This window comes from Vipera ursinii, assembly GCF_947247035.1.
Source record: "Vipera ursinii genome assembly, chromosome: 3".
NCBI classification, from domain to species: domain Eukaryota; kingdom Metazoa; phylum Chordata; class Lepidosauria; order Squamata; family Viperidae; genus Vipera; species Vipera ursinii.
The window spans coordinates 207,335,409-207,360,567 of record NC_139516.1 but is presented as its reverse complement, the minus strand read 5'-3'; the positions used below and the strand labels follow the sequence as shown (position 1 = coordinate 207,360,567).

General features: G+C 41.1%; 3 protein-coding genes across 3 annotated transcripts; all 3 read left to right on the top strand.

The window, feature by feature from the left end:
- Window positions 1–946: 946 nt before the first annotated feature.
- On the top strand, window positions 947–1,855 carry LOC310637701 (mas-related G-protein coupled receptor member H-like; the record flags this gene model as incomplete). The annotated part of the gene is made up of 1 exon (XM_083358202.1): window positions 947–1,855. The coding sequence occupies one exon, from the start codon at window positions 947–949 to the stop codon at window positions 1,853–1,855; it is 909 nt and encodes a 302-aa protein (XP_083214328.1).
- A 6,586-nt stretch (window positions 1,856–8,441) lies between these two features.
- On the top strand, window positions 8,442–9,371 carry LOC310637700 (mas-related G-protein coupled receptor member H-like; the record flags this gene model as incomplete). The annotated part of the gene is made up of 1 exon (XM_083358201.1): window positions 8,442–9,371. The coding sequence occupies one exon, from the start codon at window positions 8,442–8,444 to the stop codon at window positions 9,369–9,371; it is 930 nt and encodes a 309-aa protein (XP_083214327.1).
- Window positions 9,372–17,923: 8,552 nt separating this feature from the next.
- On the top strand, window positions 17,924–18,862 carry LOC310637699 (mas-related G-protein coupled receptor member H-like; the record flags this gene model as incomplete). The annotated part of the gene is made up of 1 exon (XM_083358200.1): window positions 17,924–18,862. One exon carries the CDS (start codon window positions 17,924–17,926, stop codon window positions 18,860–18,862), a length of 939 nt encoding a protein of 312 aa, XP_083214326.1.
- Between the last annotated feature and the right edge of the window lie 6,297 nt (window positions 18,863–25,159).

Below are 25,159 nucleotides of genomic sequence, written 5' to 3'. Positions count from 1 at the left end.
AAAGGTGTGTGTGTGTGTGTGTGTGTGTGTGCTTTGGTTGAAGGCTTGCCAGCAAATGTGGGAGCCTTTGGGGGAAATTTGCAGCAATTAAAGGACTGTTTATATTGCCAGCTGACTGCATTGCCTCTGTGAGATGCCCTGGGTCATCACACTTCCCTCATTGACTTTGCTCATCAGAAGGTCATAAAAGGAGATCATGTGACACCCCCCCCCAACACTGCCATTGTCATAAATACGAGCCAGTTGCCAAGCGTCTGAATTTTTATTTTTATTTTATAAATGTTTTATTGATTTTTTTACAACAACAATCCGTAGTGCCTAGTGTACAGCCTGTTGTCTTGGTTCATGTATTTTGAAAAAAAACACCATCAATAGTAGTTAATTAACAGTCAATACTAATTATTTTTTGTAATTCCATAATTAGTATATTAATAGTATATTTCTTTGATCTCCCCTTCTCCCGAAAGTATTCTCCTTCTCCAACCTTAAATGAATATCATTCTTAATATTTTCAATGCATAAACGGTAAAATATAAACCTTTTTTCATGTTTGTACAAATAATAATCACGTCCACGTGTGACATTTTTTTATTATCAGCTTGTGGTTGTTTTTATAAAAATCATCTCATTAGTTCACCGTCTAAATTCTGATCATGTGACCTTGGGGTGCTGCAATGGCTGTAAGTGTGAAAAATGGTCCTAAGTCACATTTCCCCCCAGTTCTGTTGTAAATGAACTGTTGGAAGCCGAGGACTGCCTGTATTGTAATCATTATGATTATTATTGGAAGGCTTCCTAAGTTTGTCTCAGTCAGTCCCGAGACAAGATAGAGATGAAGCTATGGCAATTACGGCGGAATTAACAAATCCCGACTTCTTTCTTTTCTTCTAAATAGGGACTTCCCCTCTAAAAGAAAAGACTCGTGGTGTATTACGGAATTCCCCTGATGAATATCAGCCTGCCAAACGTGAATGCTACAGAAATGAACGTGACTGCCAATTCTTCCGGCGACTACAAAAACGCTTCCGACTATTCTAAACGTATCACAACCACCATCATATTGATCATTTGCTTTATTGGAATCCCGTTGAATGGGATTGTCATCTGGATGCTGGGCTTCCAGATCAAAAGAAACCCTTTCACTGTGTTGATTCTTAATTTAGCCACTGCCGACTTTGGACTCCTTCTTTGTATGTCTATATATTGCATTGATACCGTTACGAATTTTATATCCTCCGAGATTCCTTGGTACATTTTTTTCTCTCTCTTCCACATTATGTATATCAGTGGTATGTTTCTTCTTACGGCCATCAGCATTGACCGATGTGTTGCTGTCCTCTTCCCCATCTGGCATCACTGTTCCCGGCCAAAATCTTTGTCCTCTGCCATCTGCGCCTTCCTCTGGATCTTTTCTTTCCTCCTGATCGGGTTTCTGAACATAACGCAACATGTATTTAAATACAGACATTTTAGTCTTGATTTGGTGGTGACTGTGGTGCTTTGCTTTCCTTTGACCACAATCTCGACAGTGATCATATTCACCAAACTTGGTTTTAAATCTAAACAGATTAAACGCCAAAGGCTTTTATTGATGATCTTAATTACTCTTCTCTGTTTCATTATTCTATCTCTTCCTTCGGATATCTTCGTGTTCATGACTCACTTTCTTCGCTTGACTTACTGGCTTCAGTATGCTGAATTTGATACCTATTTTAATCTGTGTACATCCCTAAACTGCAGCATTAACCCAGTGATCTATTTTCTGGTTGGGAGAAAGAACCGACTTCGGTCCCGGGAAAATATCAAGGTCATTTTTCAAAGAATCTTCAAGGAAGAGGAAGCTCCTGAATCCTGATAGACATTTACGAACACAAGTTCAAACCTTCTGTGAAAACACAATTTTAGCTTTGCCTCTAATGCTGGGTATCTTTTGCTACAGAAATAAAATCTACATGTTTTTCCCTCCAAGAAGAATGTCATGAGAGTTCATTGTGATGTTTGGGGAAAGATGTGAGGAGCAAGAATTTTCCCTCCACTCCTATAAACTATGTATGTCAACGCTGCTAACATCGGATGTTTTTGCTTTGACAACATAGGGAGATGCAGTCTTTTTCTTTAACTTGTGTGTTACTCTTAGAGTTAGAGCTAGATGATGCTGGGGGTGGGTGGGAAGGAAGAATGTGCATGGGAATTAGTTAGACATAACAATATCGTAGTAGTGTATGATTCAAGGTTGTTTGAAATAAGAGATGACAAGAAATGGGTTGGAGAATGGGAGGGGAAAGCTGCATTTCAAACTAATTGTAGAATGTGATTTATGACTGTTAATTGGAGGAGGGAATTGTGCTTGGATACTATCTGCTCAGGGGAGGGGAATTCAGATTTTGGCTTCGACTATGTACGTGGCAATGCTGTGCTTCTCGAATAAAGATTTTTTAAGGTAAACAATGCCTTGAAGTTCTTTGAAGAGTTTTATCTGTCGGAACCATGACAACCATGACAACCATGACCATCTGCTGCCGGGAACGAATTCCCATCGTCCAGTACGCTCACCCAGAGAAGGCCTACTCAGAGTATCGACAGCTAGGCAATGTCAGCTGGCGACCCCCAGGGGGAGGGCCTTCTCTGTGGGAGCGCCAGTCCTATGGAATCAGCTCACCCCTGAGCTTCGGATGGCCCCAGATCTCCAATCCTTTCGCCGCAGCCTCAAAACACTCCAATTCCACCAGGCTGACCTGGACTGACAGGCATTTTAATTATATTTACAATTTTTAATTTATTTTTAATTTTTAATTTTAATTTATTGCACAGATGATTTTAATTTTATTTTTATCTTAATTTCTGTACTTATTATATGTTTTGTTGTTAGCCGCCCTGAGTTCTTCGGGAGATAGGGCGGGATATAAATCCCATAATAAATAAATAAATAAATAAATAAATAAATAAATAAATAAATAAATAAATATATCAAGAACCATTCTACTAAATTAGCAAACTGATGATACAGGTAGTCCTCAACCTATGACCACAAACTGAGTGCAAAATTGCTCTTGTTAAGTGAAATGTTTGCTAATTTGTGAGTTTTGCTCCATTTTATGACTTCCCTTGCCACAGGTGTTAAGAGAATCACTGCAGTTGGTAAATTAGTAACACGGTTGTTAAGTGAAACTGGTTTCCCCCTGGACTTTGCCTGTCAGAAAGTCACAAAAGGGGGATCACATGACTCCAGGCCCTGCAACCATCATAAATATGAGCCAGTTGCCAAGTGTCTGGATTTTTGATCATGTGGCCATGGGGATGCTGCAACGGTCATGTCAAAAAAATGTCATAGGACACTTTTTTCAGTGACATTGTAACTTTGAATGGTCACTAAACGAAGGAGGACTACATGTACCATAACTGAAACTATTTTGCAGTTGAGATCCAGGATACAGAGCCACATTTCAGGGATAGATCAGAGAAATGGATCTCACATTTTCTACCAAACCTGTGGATTCTACTGATTGAATGAGATTAGACTTTACAGCCATAATCTTATTTCTAGGATTTGGACTCCTTGAATATATATATATATTGATTCTGGCCCCTGAGTAGAAGTTTAAGACACATAGATCAACGTAGTTCTGAAGTGATGACGTGGACGGCTGAATGAATGAATGGCAGGCAGGCAAGAAGGGAGGGAGGGAGGAAGGAAGGAGCCAGGGAAGGAAGGAAGAGGGAAAGAAGGAAGGGAGGGAGAGAGGGAGGGAGGGAGGAAGAAAGGAAGGAGACAGGGAAGGAAGGAAGAGGGAAAGAAGGGAGGGAGGGAGGGAGAAAATGGTAGGAGCCAGAAATTTATGTTTCTCCATGGCTTTACTCTACCACACATGTTTACAGTTACATTGCAAAAGCTGACTAGACAATGTGGCAATTTTTGCAACCTTTGTCTGTCTATCCTTCAAGAAAGGAATGTGATTGAAACACTACTATGTCATTTGGCCGGGCAAATGGTTCATGAGATTGATCAATATATTTGTGAAACCAAAAGAGGACTTCAGTTCCGTGGTCTCTTTTCTGGAGTAGTTCGCAATGAAACATTCCATCGTGCCTTTGTTTGGATCCAGGCCTGGCTGCTGCTGAAGATTCTGTGAGTTTGGATTCTTTCTGTTCTGGGATGAGTAAGCAGATCCGGTTAAAAGTCTCACACAATCAGATATGTTCTTTATCTTGCACAATCGATGTGAGCCCCAAGCGACAAGACCATCTGGTTCTTGTTTTTTGCAAGATAATCACCAACTGTAGAATAAGGAGAGTGTCCATGAGCCTTGGCTGTCAAGCTCAGTTCTGAAGAACTGAAGAAGCTTCTTGTCTGCCAAGCAAAACGTTTTCAAAGAAAAAAGTCCAGGCGCCTTTTGGAAAAGAACCTTGGGGAGATGGTCAGAAAAGGCATCCCCAGGCAAAGAGGTTAAGCTTCATTATCCCCATCCTCATATTTTCAATAACTGAAGAGGGGAAATAAATGTCAAGGAGAAAATAGTATCAAAAGACAAGGATAGACTACACACTTTTTTATAAAGTTGGAAGGGACCTTGGAGATCATTTAGTCCAACCCCCTGCTCAGGCAGGAAGCCCTATACCATTTTGGACAAATGGCTGGCCAGTCTCTTCTTAAAAACTTCCAGTGTTGGAGCATTCACCACTTCTGGAGGCAGGTTGTTCCACTGGTTAATTGTTCTAACTGTCAGGAAGTTTCTCCTTAGTTCTAGGTTGCTTCTCTCCTTGGTTAGTTTCCATCTGTTGCTTCTTTTTCTGCCTTCTGGGCTTTGGAGAAGAGCTTGACTCCCACTTCTTTGCGGCAGCCCCTGAGATATTGGAATTTTAATTTAATTTAATTTAATAAGATTTATATACCGCCCTTCTCCCTGAGGACTCAGGGCGGTTCACAGGGAAGACTGCTATCATGTCCCCCCTCATCCTTCTCTTCATTAAACTAGATATTCCCAATTCCAGCAACTATTCCTTGTATGATTTAGCTCCCCTGATCATCTTTGTTTCTCTTCTTTCCACTGTTTCTAGAGTCTCAACATCTCAATGACTGTGAATGACTGTGATCAGCTGGATCCCCGAAGAGGGGAAAGGAGAAAATCGTATCAAAAGAAAAGGACAGACTGTACACTTGAAAGTCTATAATCAGCTGGATCTCTTCCTCGGTGGCCAAAGTCCCATTTATCAGCTGACAAATCCAACTGTCAGTGAAGTTTTGTTCTTTGGTCTTCTCACGTCTGTCAGCAAATAATCTACCTAATGAAAGCATCTTAAAAGAAATATAATCTGGAGAACAATTTCCCCGACTCCAGAAAAGCTTTGGTTATAAAGCTTTTGGTCACACCTGGAATTTGGTCACACCTGGAATACTGCATCCAGTTTTGGTCACCACGATGTAAAAAAGATGTCGAGACTCTAGAAAGGGTACAGAGAAGAGCAACCAAGATGATTAGGGGGCTGGAGGCTAAAACATATAGGGAACGGTTGCTGGAATTGGGTATGTGTAGTTTAACGAAGAGAAGGGTAAGGGGTGACATGATAGCAGTGTTCAAATATCTCAGGGGCTGCCCCAAAGAAGAGGGAGTCTCCAAAGCACCTGAAAGCAGGACAAGAATCAACAGATGGAAACTAGTCAAGGAGAGAAGCAACCTAGAACTAAGGAGAAACTTCCTGACAGTCAGAACAATTAACCAGTGGAACAACCTGCCTCCAGAAGTAGTGAATGCTCCAACACTGGAAGTTTTTAAGAAGAGACTGGACAGCCATTTGCCTGAAATGGTATAGGGTTTCCTGCCTGGGCAGGGGGTTGGACTAGATGACCTCCAAGGTCCCTTCCAACTTTATATATTATTATTATTATTATTATTATTATTATTATTATTATTATTATTATTATTATTATTATTATTATTATTATTATTATTATTATGAGATGGTACATTCCCTCAAAATTTAGCTCTATCTGACATGGCTTTTGGTTCCCTGGCCCTAGCAGGCTCAAGGAAACTCTCTCTTCTATGCTGACTATTGGCGATCATCTTAATTAACTAAGGACCACATCTGGGTTTCACATTGTGGTAGATAAATCGTGCTGTCACATGGTGCTAGTTTCTGATTAGACAGGACACGGAGTACTTGTGGATCTTTCAGAGTTTCTTTTTCATGCCAGAAGCAAAAGCTCTCCATGTTTTCTGCAGGAGATTGATCTCCACCTACTATGCACCCAACCCTGTGCTTCATACAAAAACACCTCTGAAGATTTCTGCTCCATTTCCAGGTATATCCGAATCCACGGACATTTTGTTGAATCCTGTATCTCAAGATAGAGTTGATGGACTTCTGTTGATGAACTTCATCTAAATAGGACTAAATATTTTGCCTGCAGGTCCTGCCATCCCCATGTCCTTCAACCCCCAACGGTGACACAAGAATCTTCTATTCCCCAACTTTGAAGAGTTTGGACTATTAATTTCAGGTACGATATAATTTTGGAAGGTTTAATTAGAGCCAGTGATATGCAAATAGAATAACTGCCATTTCTTCAGCAGCTGTGTATTTCTATACTTGATATTTATATCTTGACTGTCATGTCAGCCTCAGTTGGAACTTCCTGATCTTGATTCATTTTCCAGCTGACTTTTACCTATCATGACAAAAAAAATACAAGTAGGTCAGAAGTAAGCAAACTCTCTGAAACCCAAGATCAAGGGAATAAGATGTTTCTTTAGCTAACCCATAATTGTTTTTCAAAAAGGGACGCGGTGGCTCAGTGGGTTAGGATGCTGAGCTTGTTGATCAGAAGGTCGGCAGTTTGGCGGGTCGAATCCCGAGTGCTGTGTAACAGAGTGAGCGCCTGTTAGTCGTCCTAGCTTCTGCCAACCTAGCAGTTTGAAAGCACGTAAAAATGCAAGTAGAAAAATAGGGACCGCTACGGTGGGAAAGTAACAGTGTTCTGTGCGCCTTTGGCGTCTAGTCATGCCAGCCACATGACCACGGAGACGTCCTCGGACAAGCGCTCGCTCTTCGGCTTTGAAACGGAGATGAGCGCCGGCCCCTAGAGTTGGAAACGACTAGCACGCATGTGCGGGGGAACCTTTACCTTTACCTTTAATTGTTTTTCATCAGTTTTGGCTCTTCAGTTCTCTATAAAAATTCTTCTTTTGTGTGTGTGTGTGTGTGTGTGTGTGTGTGTTTGTGTATCAGCTGGTAAAGTTCTAGTTAAACACCAAAAATTTTCACACAAACGTACAGGAAATCTTCTATACTTATCTAATGAAGGAGAGAACCAACCTAAAACTGAGGAGAAATTTCCTGACAGTGAGAACAATGAACCAGTGGAACGACCTGCCTTGAGAAGTTGTGGGTGCTCCAACAGTGGATGTTTTTAGAAGAGATTGGACAGTCATTGCCTGAAATGATGTAATGTCTCCTGGTATAGAAGCTTCTTCAGCAGGAGATTGAGCTGGAAGATATCCAAGGTTCCTTTCAACTCTGATATTGTTATTCTGTGTATTTTCCCTTTTTTGGAAGTATCCGTAGCTCTGCAAAATGTGTAAGCAGCCCATTTCTCCCTTAGAAGGATTTTTTTCCCCCTCATCGCCTCTCCTAACTCCTAGTTTGAAGTCATAAATTAAATTTTCTTACGGTTATCTCTTATTATATCTGTCATACTCTAAACACTACATCACCATAACAAGAACAAGCATTGGGGGAAAAATGCTTCCTTACATAATTACTAATTTTTGCTTTGTAGCTCACGTGGGGATTTTGAATGTCACGGTGGAATGGTGGCAAAATGGCAGAAAGGGTGTTGCTATATTTCAGTTACAGAGGAAAAAATGCAATACAGTCCAATACCAAATACATTTAAAGATATTTGTTGAGAAGCATGGATGGAGCAACACATGAATATTTTTCCTGCGTTGGGTGTGGCAATAAACAGTTTAAGGAGCTGGCTCATTACCACAGCCGCATCACTCAAGCTATTCACAGGGAAAGTAAAATGACAGAATAAAAGAGTTGGAAGAACTTTGGAGGTGATTTAGTCCAACACCCTGATCAAGCAGGAAATCCTGTACCATTCCAGATAAATGACTGTCCAATCTCTTCTTAAAAAACCTACAGCTTCTGGAGGAAAACTGTTCCACGGATTAATTATTCCCACTATCAGGAAATTGCTGCTTAGTTCTAGGTTGCTTCTCTCCTTGATTAGTTTCCATCCATTGCTTCTTGTCCTGCCTTCAGGTGCTTTGGAGAATAGCTTGACTCCCTCTTCTTTGGGGCAGCCCCTTAGATAGTGGAAACTATTACAATATGGGTATTATTTAGGAGACAGGAGTGACTGAATCCATTTTTCTTTCTTATCATCTAATAGGAACTTCCACTCTAAAAGATTTCCAGAGGATTGCGAAAGCTTAATGATGAGTTTCAGCCTTGGAGATCTGAATGCTACAGAGAACTATTATGGGTATAACGATACCACTGACTCATATGAGCACACAGAACAGCTCACCCCTACTGAAATAGGATGGATTGCTTTGACTGGCATTATTTTAATAGCCTGTTGTATTGGATTGGTGGGCAATGGATACATCATCTGGCTACTTGGCTTCCAGATGAAGAGAAACTGTTTCACCACATTCATCTTTAACTTGGCCATTGCAGACTTTGGATACCTCACATCTATAGTTATATTCTTCATCAATCTATTTATCTATTTTCCCCAAAGCGAAATTTTCTTCCAGATCTGTGTCTATTTTGGCCACATGATGTACGTGAATGCAAACTTTCTTTTGACAGCCATCAGCATTGACCGGTGTGTGGCTGTCCTCTTCCCACTCTGGCATCGCTGTTCCCGGCCACAATATTTGTCTTCCAGAGTTTGTGCTTTCCTCTGGATCTCTTCTTTCCTCCTGGGTGGAATTCTCAACATTATGAAAAACTTTGGAAATTACAGACTGCTCACTGTCTATTTCCTTGTGACTGCTATAGTTTGCCTTCCATTGATCACACTCTCCACTGTGGTCCTCTTCATCAAAGTGTGTCTTAAATCGAATCAGAAAAATAAGGGTCGGCTTTTACTCATGATTTTAATTACCCTGCTCTGTTTCCTCACCCTTGGTTTTCCATTAAATGTCTTTGTGGTGATTGTGAATTTTTCTGACACAGATAATGATAAAATGCAATATTGGCTTGCTTGTAGTATGCTATTTTCCTACCTAAACAGCAGCATTAATCCAGTGATCTATTTTCTAGTTGGGAGGAAGAAAGGAGCCCAGTCCAAGGAGAGCATAAAGGTCCTTTTGCAAAAGGTCTTCAAAGAAGGTGAAGCCACCAGAGAGAGATAGAAGAGCTCAAACCATCTTACAAGGCGTCTGAGCTTCCTTCTGAGTAGTAATGAACAACATTGCTACTGAGGGGATGTAATCTTATAAAAGGTAAAGGTAAAGTTTCCCCCGCACATGCGTGCTAGTCATTTCCGACTCTAGGGGCTGGTGCTCATCTCCGTTTCAAAGCCGAAGAGCCAGCGCTTGTCCGAAGACGTCTCCGTGGTCATGTGGCCAGCATGACTGGATGCCAAAGGCGCATGGAACGCTGTTACCTTCCCACCGTAGTGGTCCCTATTTTTCTACTTGCATTTTTACATGCTTTCGAACTGCTAGGTTGGCAGAAGCTGGGATGAGTAACAGGCACTCACTCTGCTACACAGCACTCGGGATTCGACCTGCGAAACTGCCGACCTTCTGATCGACAATCTCAGCGTCCTAACCCACCGAGCCACCGCGTCCCTTGTAATCTTATAGGTGGGACCAAATCTTTTTCAGCATATTGGCTCTTTCATCTGAATAGATATAGAAAGGATTGCATTATAAGAGAAGGCCAAATCAGCCCTCAACTAATGGTGTGCAAGAAGTGAGCTGCATGGGGTTGGTAAAATACTCCATTTATTTGCTTTTCACAAATACATCGAAAGCACCTGCTGCTTCCCGATGTCACTTAAAAGCGATTAATTCCTGAAAGGAAGCAACAGTGTGTAAAATTATAATAGAACCAATCAGAAAGCAGTTCACATTCAATAATTAATGCTAAGGCTTTAAGCTGTCACTAAAAAGAGAAAGGAGAAGAAGAGACAATTTTCAAGCATAGTCCATGCCTTGGGAGCAACAGAAGGGAAAAATAGGTCACAGGCAAAATCTTAAACCCCCAGGCCAGTAAGAAAGGATGCAAAGATGGCTGCTTAAGCAGGGAAGCAGCTACAGGTGTGTACAAAATCATCCTTAGCAATTCTACAAATCTGCAGAGAAAGGCTTCCCTTTTTTGGGTACTTGGTGCTCTCTGAGCTTGATTGCTTGTTTGAAGACATTTTGTTACCTGACCAGGTAACATCATCAGTGCTAAAAGGGACTGGGGTTTGATCTTTGTTTATATACAATATTATTATTGTTATTGTTATTGTTATTATTTATTGTACTTATATACTGCCCTTCTCCCGTAGGACCCAGGGCGGTTCACAAGGCAATTAAAACAACATTACAATACAAAAAGTTAATAATAGCTTGCCTTATCAGCGTTGGTGGGAATGTTGTTTTCCTCTTGATAGTTCCTTGATTACACTCGTGTTTACTGTTTGATTGTTTTTCTGAGTTGGTGAGTGCTTGATTAGGCTCTTTTTGAAAGATTTAATACATAGCATGGCAAATATAAACATTTCCAACATGGTTTCTAAGAGGGGCCAAATGCTAATAGGTACTTCATGTTAGTAGACACATACACAACCCCCCTGAGAAAACAGAGCCTTTTTGTTTTTTGTTTGTTATTCACATGTTCTTGTTTCCTTTTGTTTTTTCTACATGCGTAAACTGTAAATAGAAATAAAGTTAAGATCTTAGAATAAAGTATCAAGCTTAAGATAGAACAGTAATTATTTAACAACATTTTTTATTATTTTGCTATTGTCTATTCATGCCAGGGATGCGGTGGCTCGGTGGGTTAGGACGCTGAGCTTGTTGATCAGAAGGTCAGCAGTTTGGCAGGTCAAATCCCGAGTGCCGCGTAGCAGAGTGAGCGCCTGTTACTCGTCCCAGCTTCTCCCAACCTAGCAGTTCGAAAGCACGTAAAAATGCAAGTAGAAAAATAGGGACCACTCCGGTGGGAAGGTAACAGCGTTCCATGCGCCTTTGGCGTCTAGTCATGCCGGCCACATGACCACGGAGACGTCCTCGGACAAGCGCTGGCTCTTTGCCTTTGAAACGGAGATGAGCACCGGCCCCTAGAGTCAGAAACGACTAGCACACATGTGCAGGGGAAGCTTTACCTTTACCTATTCATGCTACCTTTAGCTGTAGATGTAAAAGATAAACTTATGCCTATCAGCAAAAACATGTAGTTTATAATTAATACTGATGTAAACTTTTCTCTTTGTCTTTTAAGGTCTAGGTTATCTAAACAACAGTGTTAATAATCCCCAGTTCCTACTGTATAAATACCACTGTAACGAAATAATATGCAGACATACCAGGGAAAAATTTTGGGGGTGATTCCAGACTACCACAATAAAGCAAGTATCACAATAAAGCCGAGTCACACCTTTTTTTTTTGTTTCCCAGTGCATGTGTGTGTGGCACTTGTATGGCACTTGTCTGTCACTCAGGTCATAAACATAGGCTATTAGTTTTCCAGTTGACAAGGTGAGGCTCTTTAACTGCTGAGCCATCATGTCCCCGAAGCTTCAAACAAGTAAGTAAGAGATTGCCGGCGGGTGACACCCAGGGATAGGGCCTTCTCAGTGGGGGCGCCTGCCCTCTGGAACCAGCTGCCGGTGGAGCTGAGGACTGCTCCCGACCTCCGATCATTCCGCCGGGGCCTGAAGACCTGGCTCTTCGAGCTCTCGGGCCCAGGCTGAGGAGACATTCATTTTAATTGGGGTTTTAATTAGTACAGGGTCGATTTAATTTTTTTTAAATTGGGTTTTAACTTTTGTATGGATGATTTTAATTCCCTGTAAACCGCCCTGAGTCCTCAGGGAAAGGGCGGTATATAAATGCAATAAATAAATAAATAAATAAATAAGTAGTAAAAAGATGTCTAGGACAGGGCTTTTCAACCTTTTCACCCACTGTACCACTTTTAGGATATGGCAACATCCGAGGACCACCAGTCGCCTAGCTAGGTGTCAAAAACTTGATGACCAAAAAACAAACAAAAAAAAAGGAAAAAAAGTGATGAAGTACAGGAAGTCCTCGACTTACAACAGTTCGCTTAGTGACTGCTCGAAGTTACAATGGCACTGAAAAAGTGCCCCCCAAGCCACAGCCGAGCAAGACACCTGCCTGGCCGCCTGGCGGCGCTCTTCCTCCTGTCCGAGGTTTTCATTGTTGTGAGCATTTCTGTTGAGGACTGGCAGTGGGGGTGGGGTGGGGGGGGGTTGGTTTTTATTCCCCCCCTCTGCTGGGTGGTTGCAGCAGGTTTTGGTCACTTCACATGACCCTGGGACACTGTGACCATCATAAATATGAATCAGTTGCCAAGCATCTGAATGTAAACCACAAGACCCTGGAGATGCTGCAACATTCCAGCTGATCGGTGCTTCTTCTGGGCTCAGCAGACATGCCAGGATCAGCGTGGAGCTCCAGCTGGAGTCTGGCACTGATCCTGGCGCTTCCACTGAGCCCTGACAGTCCCAAAGAAGTGCCGATCAGCTGGATCCTGGCGCCGATCCTGGCGCTTCCGCTGAGCCCTGATAGCCCTGCAGCTCCAGCCATCTCTCGCTCAGGCTTGTGCAGTGCTGCCACTGGTTCAGCTCATTCCCCTCCCCGGCTACCACTTTTCTAGGATGGTCGCATACCACCTGCCAGGTGCCAATGTACCACAGGTGGTACCCATACCACTGGTTGAAAAGCCCTGGTCTAGGAGATGCTTTCACCTTGTGTTCAGGCTCAGGTCAGGGACCACCATGTGAAAGCAATAACTGCAGCAATGGAGAACAAAACCAGCAGAAAAATCTGGTGAGAATTCTGCTCGGCCTCTTATTGTCAGGTCCCCAATGCCTCTGTGTTATCCCTTGCATATATATTCTACTTTTGGGGCCTGCCATTCTTCTGGGGGGGGGAAGAGGGAGGTTTGATAACTTTTGCTTTCTACTTGCCCTCTCCTGCCTCTATCCTTGAGAAAGGGACCACCATGTGAAGGGAGTGACTGCAGCAATGGAGAGCAAAACCAGCAGAAATATCTGGAGAGAATTCTGCTCAGTGTCTTGTGGTGACAGCAGCCTTCACAAAGAGACTAAAGAAACAGAGAGAATGAATGAATGAATGAATGAATGAATGAATGAATGAATGAATGAATGACAGGGACGGAGGGAGTGGTAGGAGTCAAGAATGGATGCTTCTCTATGGCTTACTCTACCATATATGTTTACAGTTACATTGCAAAGATTGACTAGACAATGTGCCAATTTTTTCAACCTTTGTGTGTCTTTTATAATAATAAACTTGGAAGGGACCTTGGAGGTCATCTAGTCTAACCCCCTGCTCAGGCAGGAAACCCTATACCATTTCAGACCAATGGCTCTCCAGTCTCTTCTTAAAAACTTCCAGTGTTGGAGCATTCACAACGTCTGGAGTCAGGTTATTCCACTGATTAATTGTTCTAACTGTCGGGAAATTTCTCCTTAATTCCAGGTTGCTTGTGTCCTTGATTTAGTGTCCATCCATTTCTTCTTGTCCTGCCTTCAGGCACTTTGGAGTATAGCTGGACTCCCTCTTCTTTGGGGCAGCCCCTGAGATATTGGAACAATGTGCTAAGCACATTGATCTGTGCTTTAGATTGTAAGCCGCCCTGAGTCTTCGGAGAAGGGCGAGATATAAATGGGATTTTTTTTAAAAAATACCACTGCTATGTTCTTCCTGAAAGAAATGTGATTGAAACACTATAACACCAGTTAGCCAGCAGATGGTTCACCTACTTTGCAGGTTTCTGGAATAGTTCACAATGAAATATTCCATCGTGCCTTTGTTTGGATCCCCAGGCTTGGTTGCTCTGAAGATTCTGTGAGTTTGGATTCTTTGTGTTCTGGGATGAGTAAGCAGATCTGGTTAAAAGTCTCTCACAATCAGATATATTCTTTATCTTGCACAATCGATGTGAGCCCCAAGCGAAAAGACCATCTGGTTCTTGTTTTTTGCAAGATAATCACCAACTGTAGAATAAGGAGAGTGTCCGTGAGCCTTGGCTGTCAAGTTCAGTTCTGGAGAAGAACTGAAGAAGCTTCTTGGCTGACAAGCAAAAGGTTTTCAAAGAAAAAAGTCCAGGCGCCTTTTGGAAAAGAACCTTTGGGATATGGTCACAAAGGCATCCCCCAGGCAAAGAGGTTAAGCTTCATTATCCCCATCCTCATATTTCCAATAACCGAAGAGGGGAAAGGAGAAAATCGTATCAAAGGAAAAGGACAGACTGTAAACTTGAAAGACTGTAATCAGCTGGATCTCTTCCTCGGTAGCCAAAGTCCCATTTATCAGCTGACAAATCCAACTGTCAGTGAAGTTTTGTTCTTTGGCCTTCTCACATCAATCAGCAAATAGTCTACTTAATCAGAGCATCTTAAAAGAAATATAATCTGGAGAACCATTTCCCCTGTGACAGATGAAGGCAAACGATTTCCCCCGTTCCCAAAAAGCTTTCTTTATAAGGAGAAGCTAAATTTTCTGAACAGTCCTTCAAAATTTAACTCTTATCTGACATGGCTTTTGATTCTCTTGCCCTAGCAGGCAAAGGGAATTCCCTCTCTCCTGCACTGACTGTTGGCGATCGTCTTAGACAACCAAGGACCACATCCTGCATCACATGGTGCTAGATGCTGATTAGACAGGACCCAATATATCTGTGGATCTTTTAGAGATGCTTTTTCATGGCAGAAGCAAAAGCTCTCCATGTTTTCTGCAGGAGATTGATCCTCACCTGCTATGCTGGCACTTAACCCTGTGTTTTATATAAAAACACCTTCAAAGATTTCTGCTCAAGCTCCACTTCCAGGTAGATCCGAATCCGCAGACAATTCTTTGAACCTTGTAAATCAAGATAGGGTGGATGGAATTCCTTTCTGTTGATTGAACTACACTGGATATTTTGCCTGCAGGTGCTGCTGTCCCCAGGCACTTCAGCCCCCAACTGTGACACAATAATCTTCTACTCACCAACTTTGACGAGTTTGGACCATCCCTTTCAGGTACGTTATAATTTTGGAAGGTTTAATTAGAACCAGTGATATGCAAATAGAGTCATAGCCATTTCTTCAGCAGCTGTGTATTTCTATACCTGATAATTGTATGTTGACTGTCATTATCAATCTCAGTTGAGGTTTCCTGATTTTGACTTATTTTCCTACCTTTTTGTTAGCCATCCTGACAGTATGTCAGAAGCAAACAAACTGTCTACAACTCAAGATCAAGGGAATAAGATAAATAAGATAAAGTAAGATAAATCGTAATTGTTTTTTCATCCGTTTTGGCTCTTGGGTTCTGTATGAAAATTTTTCCCGTTTATTTGTATATCAAGTGGGAAAGTTCTGCTTGATCCCAGAAACTATGGACACAAAGATACAGGAACTCTTCTATAGTTAACTAATGAAGGAGAGAAGCAATCTTGAGTGAAAACAAGCACTAGGGGTGACCACTTTACAATGCTTTGGTAAGGCCACACCTGGAATACTGCATCCAGTTTTGGTCACCACGATGTAAAAAGGATGTCGAGACTCTAGAAAGGGTACAGAGAAGAGCAACCAAGATGATTAGGGGGCTGTAGGCTAAAACATATAGGGAACGGTTGCTGGAATTGGGTATGTGTAGTTTAACGAAGAGAAGGACTGGGGGGTGACATGATAGCAGTGTTCCAATATCTCAGGGGCTGCCCCAAAGAAGAGGGAGTCAAGCTATTCTCCAAAGCACCTGAAAGCAGGACAAGAAGCAACGGATGGAAACTAGTCAAGGAGAGAAGCAACCTAGAACTAAGGAGAAACTTCCTGACAGTTAGAACAATTAACCAGTGGAACAACTTGCCTCCAGAGGTGGTGAATGCTCCAACACTGGAGGTTTTTAAGAAGAGACTGGACAGCCATTTGCCTGAAATGGTATAGGGTTTCCTGCCTGAGCAGGGGGTTGGACTAGATGACCTCCAAGGTCCCTTCCAACTTTATATTATTATTATTATTATTATGATAGCAGTGTTTCAATATTTCAGGGGCTGCACCAAAGAAAAGGGAGTCAACCTATCGTTCAAAGCAGCAGAAGGCAGGACAAGAAGCAACGGATGGAAACTAATCAAGGAGAGAAGCAACCTAGAACTGAGGAGAAATTTCCTTACAGTGAGAACAATTAAGCAGTGGAATAGCTTGCCTTCAGAGGTTGTGGGTGCTTCATCCCTGGAGGCTTTTAAGAAGAGATTGGACGACCATTTGTCTGAAATGGAGATAGGGTTCCCTACTTGAACAGGGGTTTCAACTAGAAGACCTACGAGTTCTCTTCCAACTCTGTTATTGTTATTCCATTACTTAAGTGGACCAAAATGTTTGTGTGTGTGTGTGTGTGTGTATTTTCCCTTTTGGGAAGTATCTGTAACTCTACAAAATGTGTAAGCTGCCCATTTCTCCCTTAGCAGGAATTTTTCCTTCATACCATCTGCTAACTCCTGGTTTCAGGTCATAGATATATTTTCTAATGATTATCTCATATTATTTTCTCTTAACCCCCAGCCACCATATCACTATAACAAGGACAAGCATTGGTAAAAGAGCTTCCTTACATAATTGACCATTTTTGCTTTGTAGCTCACGTGGGGATTTTGACTGTCACAGTGCAACGGTGCCGAAGGGGCAGAGAGGAAATTGCTGAACTTCAGTATAGTGAAACCTTCCAATCCAATACCAAATACATTTTAAGATATTTATTGAGAAGCATGGATGGAGCAACACATGAGTATTTTTTCCTGCGTTGGGTGTGGCCACAAACAGTCCAAGGAGTTGGCTCATTACTGCAGCCAAATCTCTCAAGCTATCCAGGGGAAAGTAAAACAACAAAATGACAGAGTTGGAAAGACTTCGGAGGTCATCTAGTCCAACTCCCTAATCAAGCAGGAGATCCTGTACCATTCCAGATAAATGACTGTCCAATCTCTTCTTAAAAAAACCTCCGGTGAGGAAACACCTACAGCTTTTGGAGGAAAACCGTTCCATGGATTAATTATTCCCACGGTCAGGAAATTGCTGCTTAGTTCTAGGTTGCTTCTCTCCTTGATTAGTTTCTATCCATTGCTTCTTGTCCTACTTTCGGTTGCTTTGAAGAATAGGTTGAACCATCTCCTCTTTGTGGCAGCCCCTTAGATAGTGGAAACTATTACAATATTGGTATTATTTAGGAGACAGGAGTCACTGAATCCAGTGAGGGAGCACCCACAGCTTCCGTTCCACCTGTTTATTGTTGTAACTGTCAGGAAATTCCTGCTTCCACGTTAGTTCTTTCCTTGATAAGTTACCATCCATTGCTTCTTATCTGCTCTCAAGGGCTTTGGAGAATGGCTTGACTCCCTCTTCCTTGTGGCTGCCCCTTTGATAATGGACGCGACAACAATATTACTATTATTTAAGACGGTGACTCTCAATCCCTGGTCCCTCATGTATTGCCTGTCTGTGGCCCATTAGGAACCAGACCGGGGATGTGGTAGGTGAATGTATGAGTGCAGAACCAACCCCCTCCAATCAGTGCCACGGCCTCCACTGGTCCGGTGAGCTGGAAAGTTTGGGGACCACTGATTGCAGTGACTGGAATGACTGAATTCCCTTTTCTTTATTGTCTTCTAATAGGAGCTCCCACTCAAAGAAGATTCTGAGAGGATTCCAAAAAGCTTAGTGATGAATTCCAGCCTGGGAGATCTAGATGCTACAGAGAACTATTATGAGTATAACAGTACCAGGGCTTCATATGAACATGCAGAAGGGATCATCCCTTCTGTTTTAGGATGGATTGCCTTGACAGGCATTACTTTAATCGCCTGCTGTTTTGGATGGGTGGGCAATGGCTACATCATCTGGCTACTTGGCTTCCAGATGAAGAGGAACTGTTTCAGCACATTCCTCCTTAACTTGGCCATTGCAGACTTTGGGTTCCTCACATCTGTAGTTATGTATAATATAAATGGATTTATCAAATTTGAAGGAAACATAATTCTCTACCCCATCTGTGCCTTTTTCTTCCAAATGATGCATACCAATAGCCACTTTCTTCTGACGGCCATCAGCATCGACCGGTGTGTGGCTGTTCTCTTCCCAATTTGGCATCGCTGTTCCTGGCCAAAACGTTTGTCCTCCATGGTGTGTGTCCTCTTGTGGATCTCATCTTTCCTCCTGATTGGAAGTATAAATATTATGACTTTCACAATGGTCATTGTAAATAACAGACTGTACGTACTGCATTTCCTTGTGACTGCTACAGTTTGCCTTCCGCTGATCACACTTTCCACTGTGGTCCTTTTCATCAAAGTGTGTCTTAAATCGAATCAGAAGAATCAGGGTCGGCTTTTACTGATGATTTTAATCTCTCTTCTCTGTTTCCTCATCCTTGCTTTTCCCTTGTATATCTTTGTGGTGATTATTAATTTTTTTAGTATTGAAATTGATCCAGAAATACCATACTGGGAGACATGTATTATTCTGTTTTCCTGCTTAAACAGCAGCATTAATCCAGTGATCTATTTTCTAGTGGGCAGGAAGAAAGGAGCCCAGTCCAAGGAGAGCATGAAGGTCCTTTTGCAAAAGGCCTTCAAAGAAGGTGAAGTTACCCGAGGGAGATAGAAGAGTTCAAACTCTCTTACACTACCTTTGTGCTTCCTTCTGAGTAGCAATGAATCAGCTGAACTTGAGGCTGTAATCCTAAAGGTGGGACCAAATCTCTTTCAACTCATTTTCTCCTGACGTATACAGGATTGCATTTTAAGAAATATCTACATCAGTACACAACTAGTGCTGTGCAGGAAATGAATGGCACAACATTTATAAATTACTCAGTACTGCTTTCTAGAAATGCAATTTTTGCAAATACAGGGTATGTGACAGTCACACCTGCTGCTTCCAGATATCTCCTAAACGCAGCTAGTTTATGAAATGAAGCAACAATGAGCAAAAAGTTAAAAAAAAAACCAGAACCAATTTGAAACTAGTTCAAATTCAGCAATGAATGTTAAGGCTTTAACCTGTTACTAACAAAAAAGGAAAAGAGCAAGAAATTTAGTTTTCAAGTATATTCCACACAACAGAAGAGAAAAAAATAGGTCACAGGCAAAATCCCGGATCCCCAGGGTAATAAGAAAGGATGGAAAAAAGATTTGGGTGAGGAACGTAAAATTTACACAAGCTCAAAACTTAAGAGAGAATTTTTATAAAATGTTTTATAGGTGGCATTTAGATCCTAAAAAGCTGGCAAGTATGTATCCGAATTATCAACCTAAATGTTGGAGATGTGGTGGCGAAGATGCAACGTATTTTCATATATGGTGGACCTGTAAAAAGGTTAAGGCTTTTTGGATTAAAATTTGGTGGAATATGCAGAAGATATTTAAGCAAAGGATAAAGTTTTGTCCGCAATTGTTCTTATTGGGCATAATTACAGATACTACTGTTGTGGACACCAAGTTGATGTTGAACCTAATTAAAGCAGCAAGACTTTTAGTAGGTTAATATTGGAAGAAGGAGGAACTCCCTACTATAGAGGAATGGACTCTAAAAGTTTCTGACCTGGCGGAAATGGCAAAGATTTCGGCTTATTTGAAAGATCATTCGCAACAACGTTATATTATGGAGTGGAAAAAGTGGATTGATTATATCCAGAACAAATATGGGACTAAAAAGTTTCACTTAGCATTTGAATAAGTTTTTTTTCTTTTTTTTCTTTTATTTATTTTTTTTATTTTAATTCCATTTATATCCCGCCCTTCTCCGAAGACTCAGGGCGGCTTACAAGCTTAGCAGTAGCCTTATGTGATATTAGTATTGTTTGTAGTCATTTCATATGAGCTAGAGTGCGATAGACTTAATATTTTATTGTTGTTAGCATATGGTTGTTTATGATTGTTTTTTGCTTTTATACCTTGTATTTAGCTCTGGGAAGTCGGGGAGGGGGGAGTGGGGAAGGGGGGGGAGGGTTAGGGAGCGTTAGGAAGGGGTGGGCGGAGGGAGGGGGGATTGTTAAAGCTAAAATGTATTGTAAAACTTTTCAATAAAAAAAAGAAAGGATGGAAAGATGGCTAGTTAATCAGAAAAGCAGCTACAGGCGGGTAGAAAAAGTCCTTAGCAATTCTACAAATCTGCAGAAAAAAAAAAATCTTCTCTGTTTGGGTCCTTGGTGCTCTCTGAACTTGATTGCTTGTTTGCAGACATTGACGTAACTGACTAAGTAACATCATTAAGTGGTAGAAGAGAGTGGTGTTTGGTCTTTGTTTAGGTACAATATCTTGCCCTGTTGGGGCTGATGGGAGTGTTGTTTTCCTCTTGATAGCTCCTTGATTAGGCTGCTTTTTAGTGTTTGATTGTTTTTCTGAATTGGTAGTGTGGAAAGAAAAGTCTTCATCAGGGTCCAGTCCAAGCCGGGAATAAGCAATATGAAGAGTGCTTTAGAAAGAAGGTTGTCGTTTATTGAAGATGAGCCAGAGCCAGACAGAAAGATGGCTCTGGAAAAACAACGGACCACACGGAGTGGGTTTTTATACCTTCTGGGGCTCTTGAGGTTGTTTCCTGTTCCTGTTTGAGGCTTTGTATTTCCTGTGTCATGGACTTTGACCTGAGTCTGAGAGTGCCCTCTTGGTATTGGTGGGTTAATCCTATTATGTCCTGTCTTAGAGTTTGGGTGGGGGTATGTAGATTTTTAGGGTCTTCGCCTTATTATTTTCTTCAGTTTATAGCTGGAAGTTTCCAATCTTATTTATTTTATTTATTTATTTATTTATTTTAATTCCATTTATATCCCGCCCTTCTCCGAAGACTCAGGGCGGCTTACAAGCTTAGCAGTAGCCTTCATTCTATGTATATGCCTGCTTATTAGGGCTTTCACACTCACACCCCAAGCGGCATTATTACAAAGTCAGCTTAGTTGCCCCCAACAATCTGGGTCCTCATTTTACCTACCTGGGAAGGATGGAAGGCTGAGTCAACCTTGAGCCTGGTGGGACTCGAACCTGCACTAATTGCAGGCAGCTGGTGTTACTTAAGGAGGCATTAGCCCACTGCTCCACCAAGGCTCTTCCTGATAGGATTATTGAATTTGCATTTCTAAAAGCTGGTTTCTGTCTATGGGCTGGGCTGAAGGGGTGGGGGGAAATTTCCGCCTTTTAAAAGATCTTCTCCATTATTCCTTTGGGGAAATCTATTCTGCCTTTTTAATATTTCCCCCAAATATTTCTTTCTCTGGATTCTTCCCACAGTAGTTCCTTGATTAGGGTCTTTTTGAAAGGTTTAGTACAGAACATGGCAAATACAAACATTGGCAGCATGGTTTCCAAGAGGGCTTAAGTGCTTAAAGATACTGCAGGCTAGTAGTAGACACACAAAAAAAGAACAAAATGAGAAACCAGTCTTTTGAGATCTTGTTGTTGTTGTTCATTTATTTTTTGTTCCCTTTTTTCCTTTTCTACATGCATAAGCTATAAGTAGGAATACAGTTAAGACCTTAGAATAAAGTATCAAGCTTAAGGTAGAATTATTATTAACTTTTTATTATTTTGTTGTTGTCTATTAATGCGACATTTAGCTGTAGATATAAAATTTAAACAACCTTATGTTTATCAGCGAAAACAAGTAATTCATAATCAGTACTGATGTAAACTATTTTGTCTTTAAAGGTCTAAGTTATCTAAACAACAGAGTGTTAATAATCTTCTGTCCGTATTGTATCAATACCACTGTAACAAAATAATATACAGATGCACCAGAAATACATTGTGGGTTTGAGTCCAGACCACCACAATAAAGCAAATATTACAATAAAGTTGAGTCATACTTCTTCTTTTTGGGGGTTTCCCAGTGTATGTAACAAAGTTGTAGGAATTAGCTTTAAACCAGAAACAAAGAAAATGTCCTCCTCTATTTTTTTTTTTTTAGCATAGCATCCAGTTTGTGATGCTGGAAAAAACTTGAAATATTTGGCAGGTCTCTTTGTTTGCCCCACACCACAACCAACTGTACACGCTCTGAGTAAAGCTGAAAATGCAAAAGCTCAATGGACTGTCCCTTCTTTGAAGATGCTCAATACGGTCTGAAAGCTCAACACATCTTAATATCTCCCAGTTGTAAAATAAATCTCAATCTCAATATGAAAATCCCCCAAAGCAAAAAACCAGACCTGGCTTAAAAACAGTGACTGTGAGAGGGACCTTGGAGTCCTAGTGGACAATCACTTAACCATGAGCCAGTAGTGTGTGTAAACAGAAGCATAGAATCAAGACCATGTGAGGCATTAGTACTGCTTTATAAAACCATAGTAAGACCACACCTGGAATACCACAGCCAATTTGGTCACCATATCACAAAAAAGATGTTGAGAGTTTGGAAAAAATTCAGAGAAGAGCAACTAAGATGATCAAAGGCCTGGAGACTAAAACATATAAAAAATGGCTGTGGGACATGGGTTTGGCTAGTTTAAAGAAAAGAAGAAATAGGGGAGACATGACAGCAGTATTCCAGTATCTGAGGGGCTGCCACAAAGAAGACAGGGGTCATGTTATTCACCAGAGCACCAGAGGGAAGGACGAGATACAATGGTTGGAAACTGATCAAAGAGAGAAGCAACCTGGAATTAAGGAGAAACTTCCTAACAGGGATGAAAATCAACCAGTGGAACAGCTTACCCCCAGAAATTGTGGGAACTCCATAGTTGGCCATTTTTAAGAAGAGGCTGGACAGTCACCTGTCTGAGACAGTATAGGTTCTCCTGCTTGAGTAGGGGGCTCGGCTAGAAGGCCTCCAAGGTCCCTTCCAGCTCTATTCTATTCATTTAATCAAGGAGAGAAGCAACCTGGAATTAAGGGAGAAACTTCTTGACAGTGAGGACAATCAACCAGTGGAACAGCTTCCCTCCAGAAATCGTGGGTGCTCCATCACTGGAGCTGTATTCCTTATCTTGCACAATCAACGGGAGCACCAAGTGACAAGAGAATCTGTTTCTTGTTTTTGCAAGATAATCGCCAACTGTAGAATAAGGAGATGGCCCGTGAGCCTTGGCTGTCAAGCTCAGTTCTGAAAAAGAACTGAAGAAGCTTCTTGGCTGACAAGCAAAACATTTTCAAAGAAAGTCCAGTTGCCTTTTGGAAAAGCACCTTTAGGAGATGTTCAGAAAGGCGAAGATGTTAAGTTTCACCATCCCCATCCTCATATTTCTAATGACCAAAGAGGAGGAATAAACATTAAGAAGAAAATAGTATCAAAACAAAAGGACAAACTGTACACTTGAATGACTGTGATCAGCTGGGTCTCTTCCTCTGTGGCCAAAGTCCCCTTTATCAGCTGAGAAACCCAACTGTCAGTGAAGTTTTTTTTCCCTTTGTTCTTCTCACTTCAATCAGCAAATAGTCTACTTAATCAAAGCATCTTAAAAGAAAAGAGAGAAGGATGAGAAACAATGGTTGGAAACTGATCAAGGAGAGAAGCAGCCTGGAATTAAGGAGAAACTTCCTGACAGTGAGGACAATTAATCAGTGGAACAGCTTGCCTCCAGAAATTGTGGGCGCTCCATCATTGGAGGTTTTTAAGAAGAGACTAGACAGTCACTTGTCTGAGATGGTGTAGGATCTCTTGCTTGAGCAGGGGGCTGGACTAGAAGACCTCCAAGGTCCCTTCCAGCTTTATCCCATCCCACCCCACCCCACTCCACTCCACTCCACTCCACTCCACTCCACTTCACTCCTATTCTAATCTATTCTATTCTATTCTATTCTATTCTATTCTATTCTATTCTATTCTATTCTATTCTATTCTATTCTATTCTATTCTATTCTATTCTATTCTATTCCATTCCATTCCATATATTCTATTCCATTCCATTCCATATATTCTATTCTATTCTATTCTATTCTATTCTATTCTATTCTATTCTATTCTATTCTATTCTATTCTATTCTATTCTATTCTATTCTATTCTATTCTATTCTATTCCATTCCATTCCATTCCATTCCATTCCATATATTCTATTCCATTCCATTCCATTCCATTCCATTCCATTCCATTCCATTCCATTCCATTCCATTCCATATATTCTATTCTATTCTATTCTATTCTATTCTATTCTATTCTATTCTATTCTATTCTATTCTATTCTATTCTGTTCTGTTCTGTTCTGTTCTGTTCTGTTCTGTTCTGTTCTGTTCTGTTCTGTTCTGTTCTGTTCTGTTCCGTTCCATTCCATATATTCTATTCTATTCCATTCCATTCCATTCCATTCCATTCCATTCCATATATTCTATTCTATTCTATTCTATTCTATTCTATTCTATTCTATTCTATTCTATTCTATTCTATTCTATTCTATTCTATTCTATTCTATTCTATTCTATTCTATAGAAGAGCTTCCCCTGTTCCCAAAAAGTTTGTTAATAAGGAGAAGCTACATTTTCTGAACAGTTCTTCAAAATTTAACTCTGACTTGGCTTTTGGTTCTCTTGCCCTAGCAGGCTCAAGGCAACTCTCTCTCTCTTCTACACTGACTATTGGTGATTATCTTAAACAAATAAGGACCTCATCTTGGCATCACATGCTGTTAGATTCTGATTAAACAGGACACAGAGTATGGGCAGATCTTTTAGAGCTTTTTTTTCTTCTTGATAGAAGCAAAAGCTCTCCATATTTTCTGCAGGAGATTGATCCCCACCTGCTATGCTGGCACTGAACCCTGTGCTTTATACAAAAACACCTCTGAAGATTTCAGGTATATCCAAATATGCAGAAAATCCTTTGAACCTTGTAACTGAAGTATGGGTGGATGGATTTCCCTTCTGTTGATGAACTTCATCTAAATAGGACTTAAAGATATTTGGCCTCCCAGTCCTGCTATTCCCATTCATTGCAGACTCCAACTGTGAAACAATAATCTTCCAGAACAGGGTAGA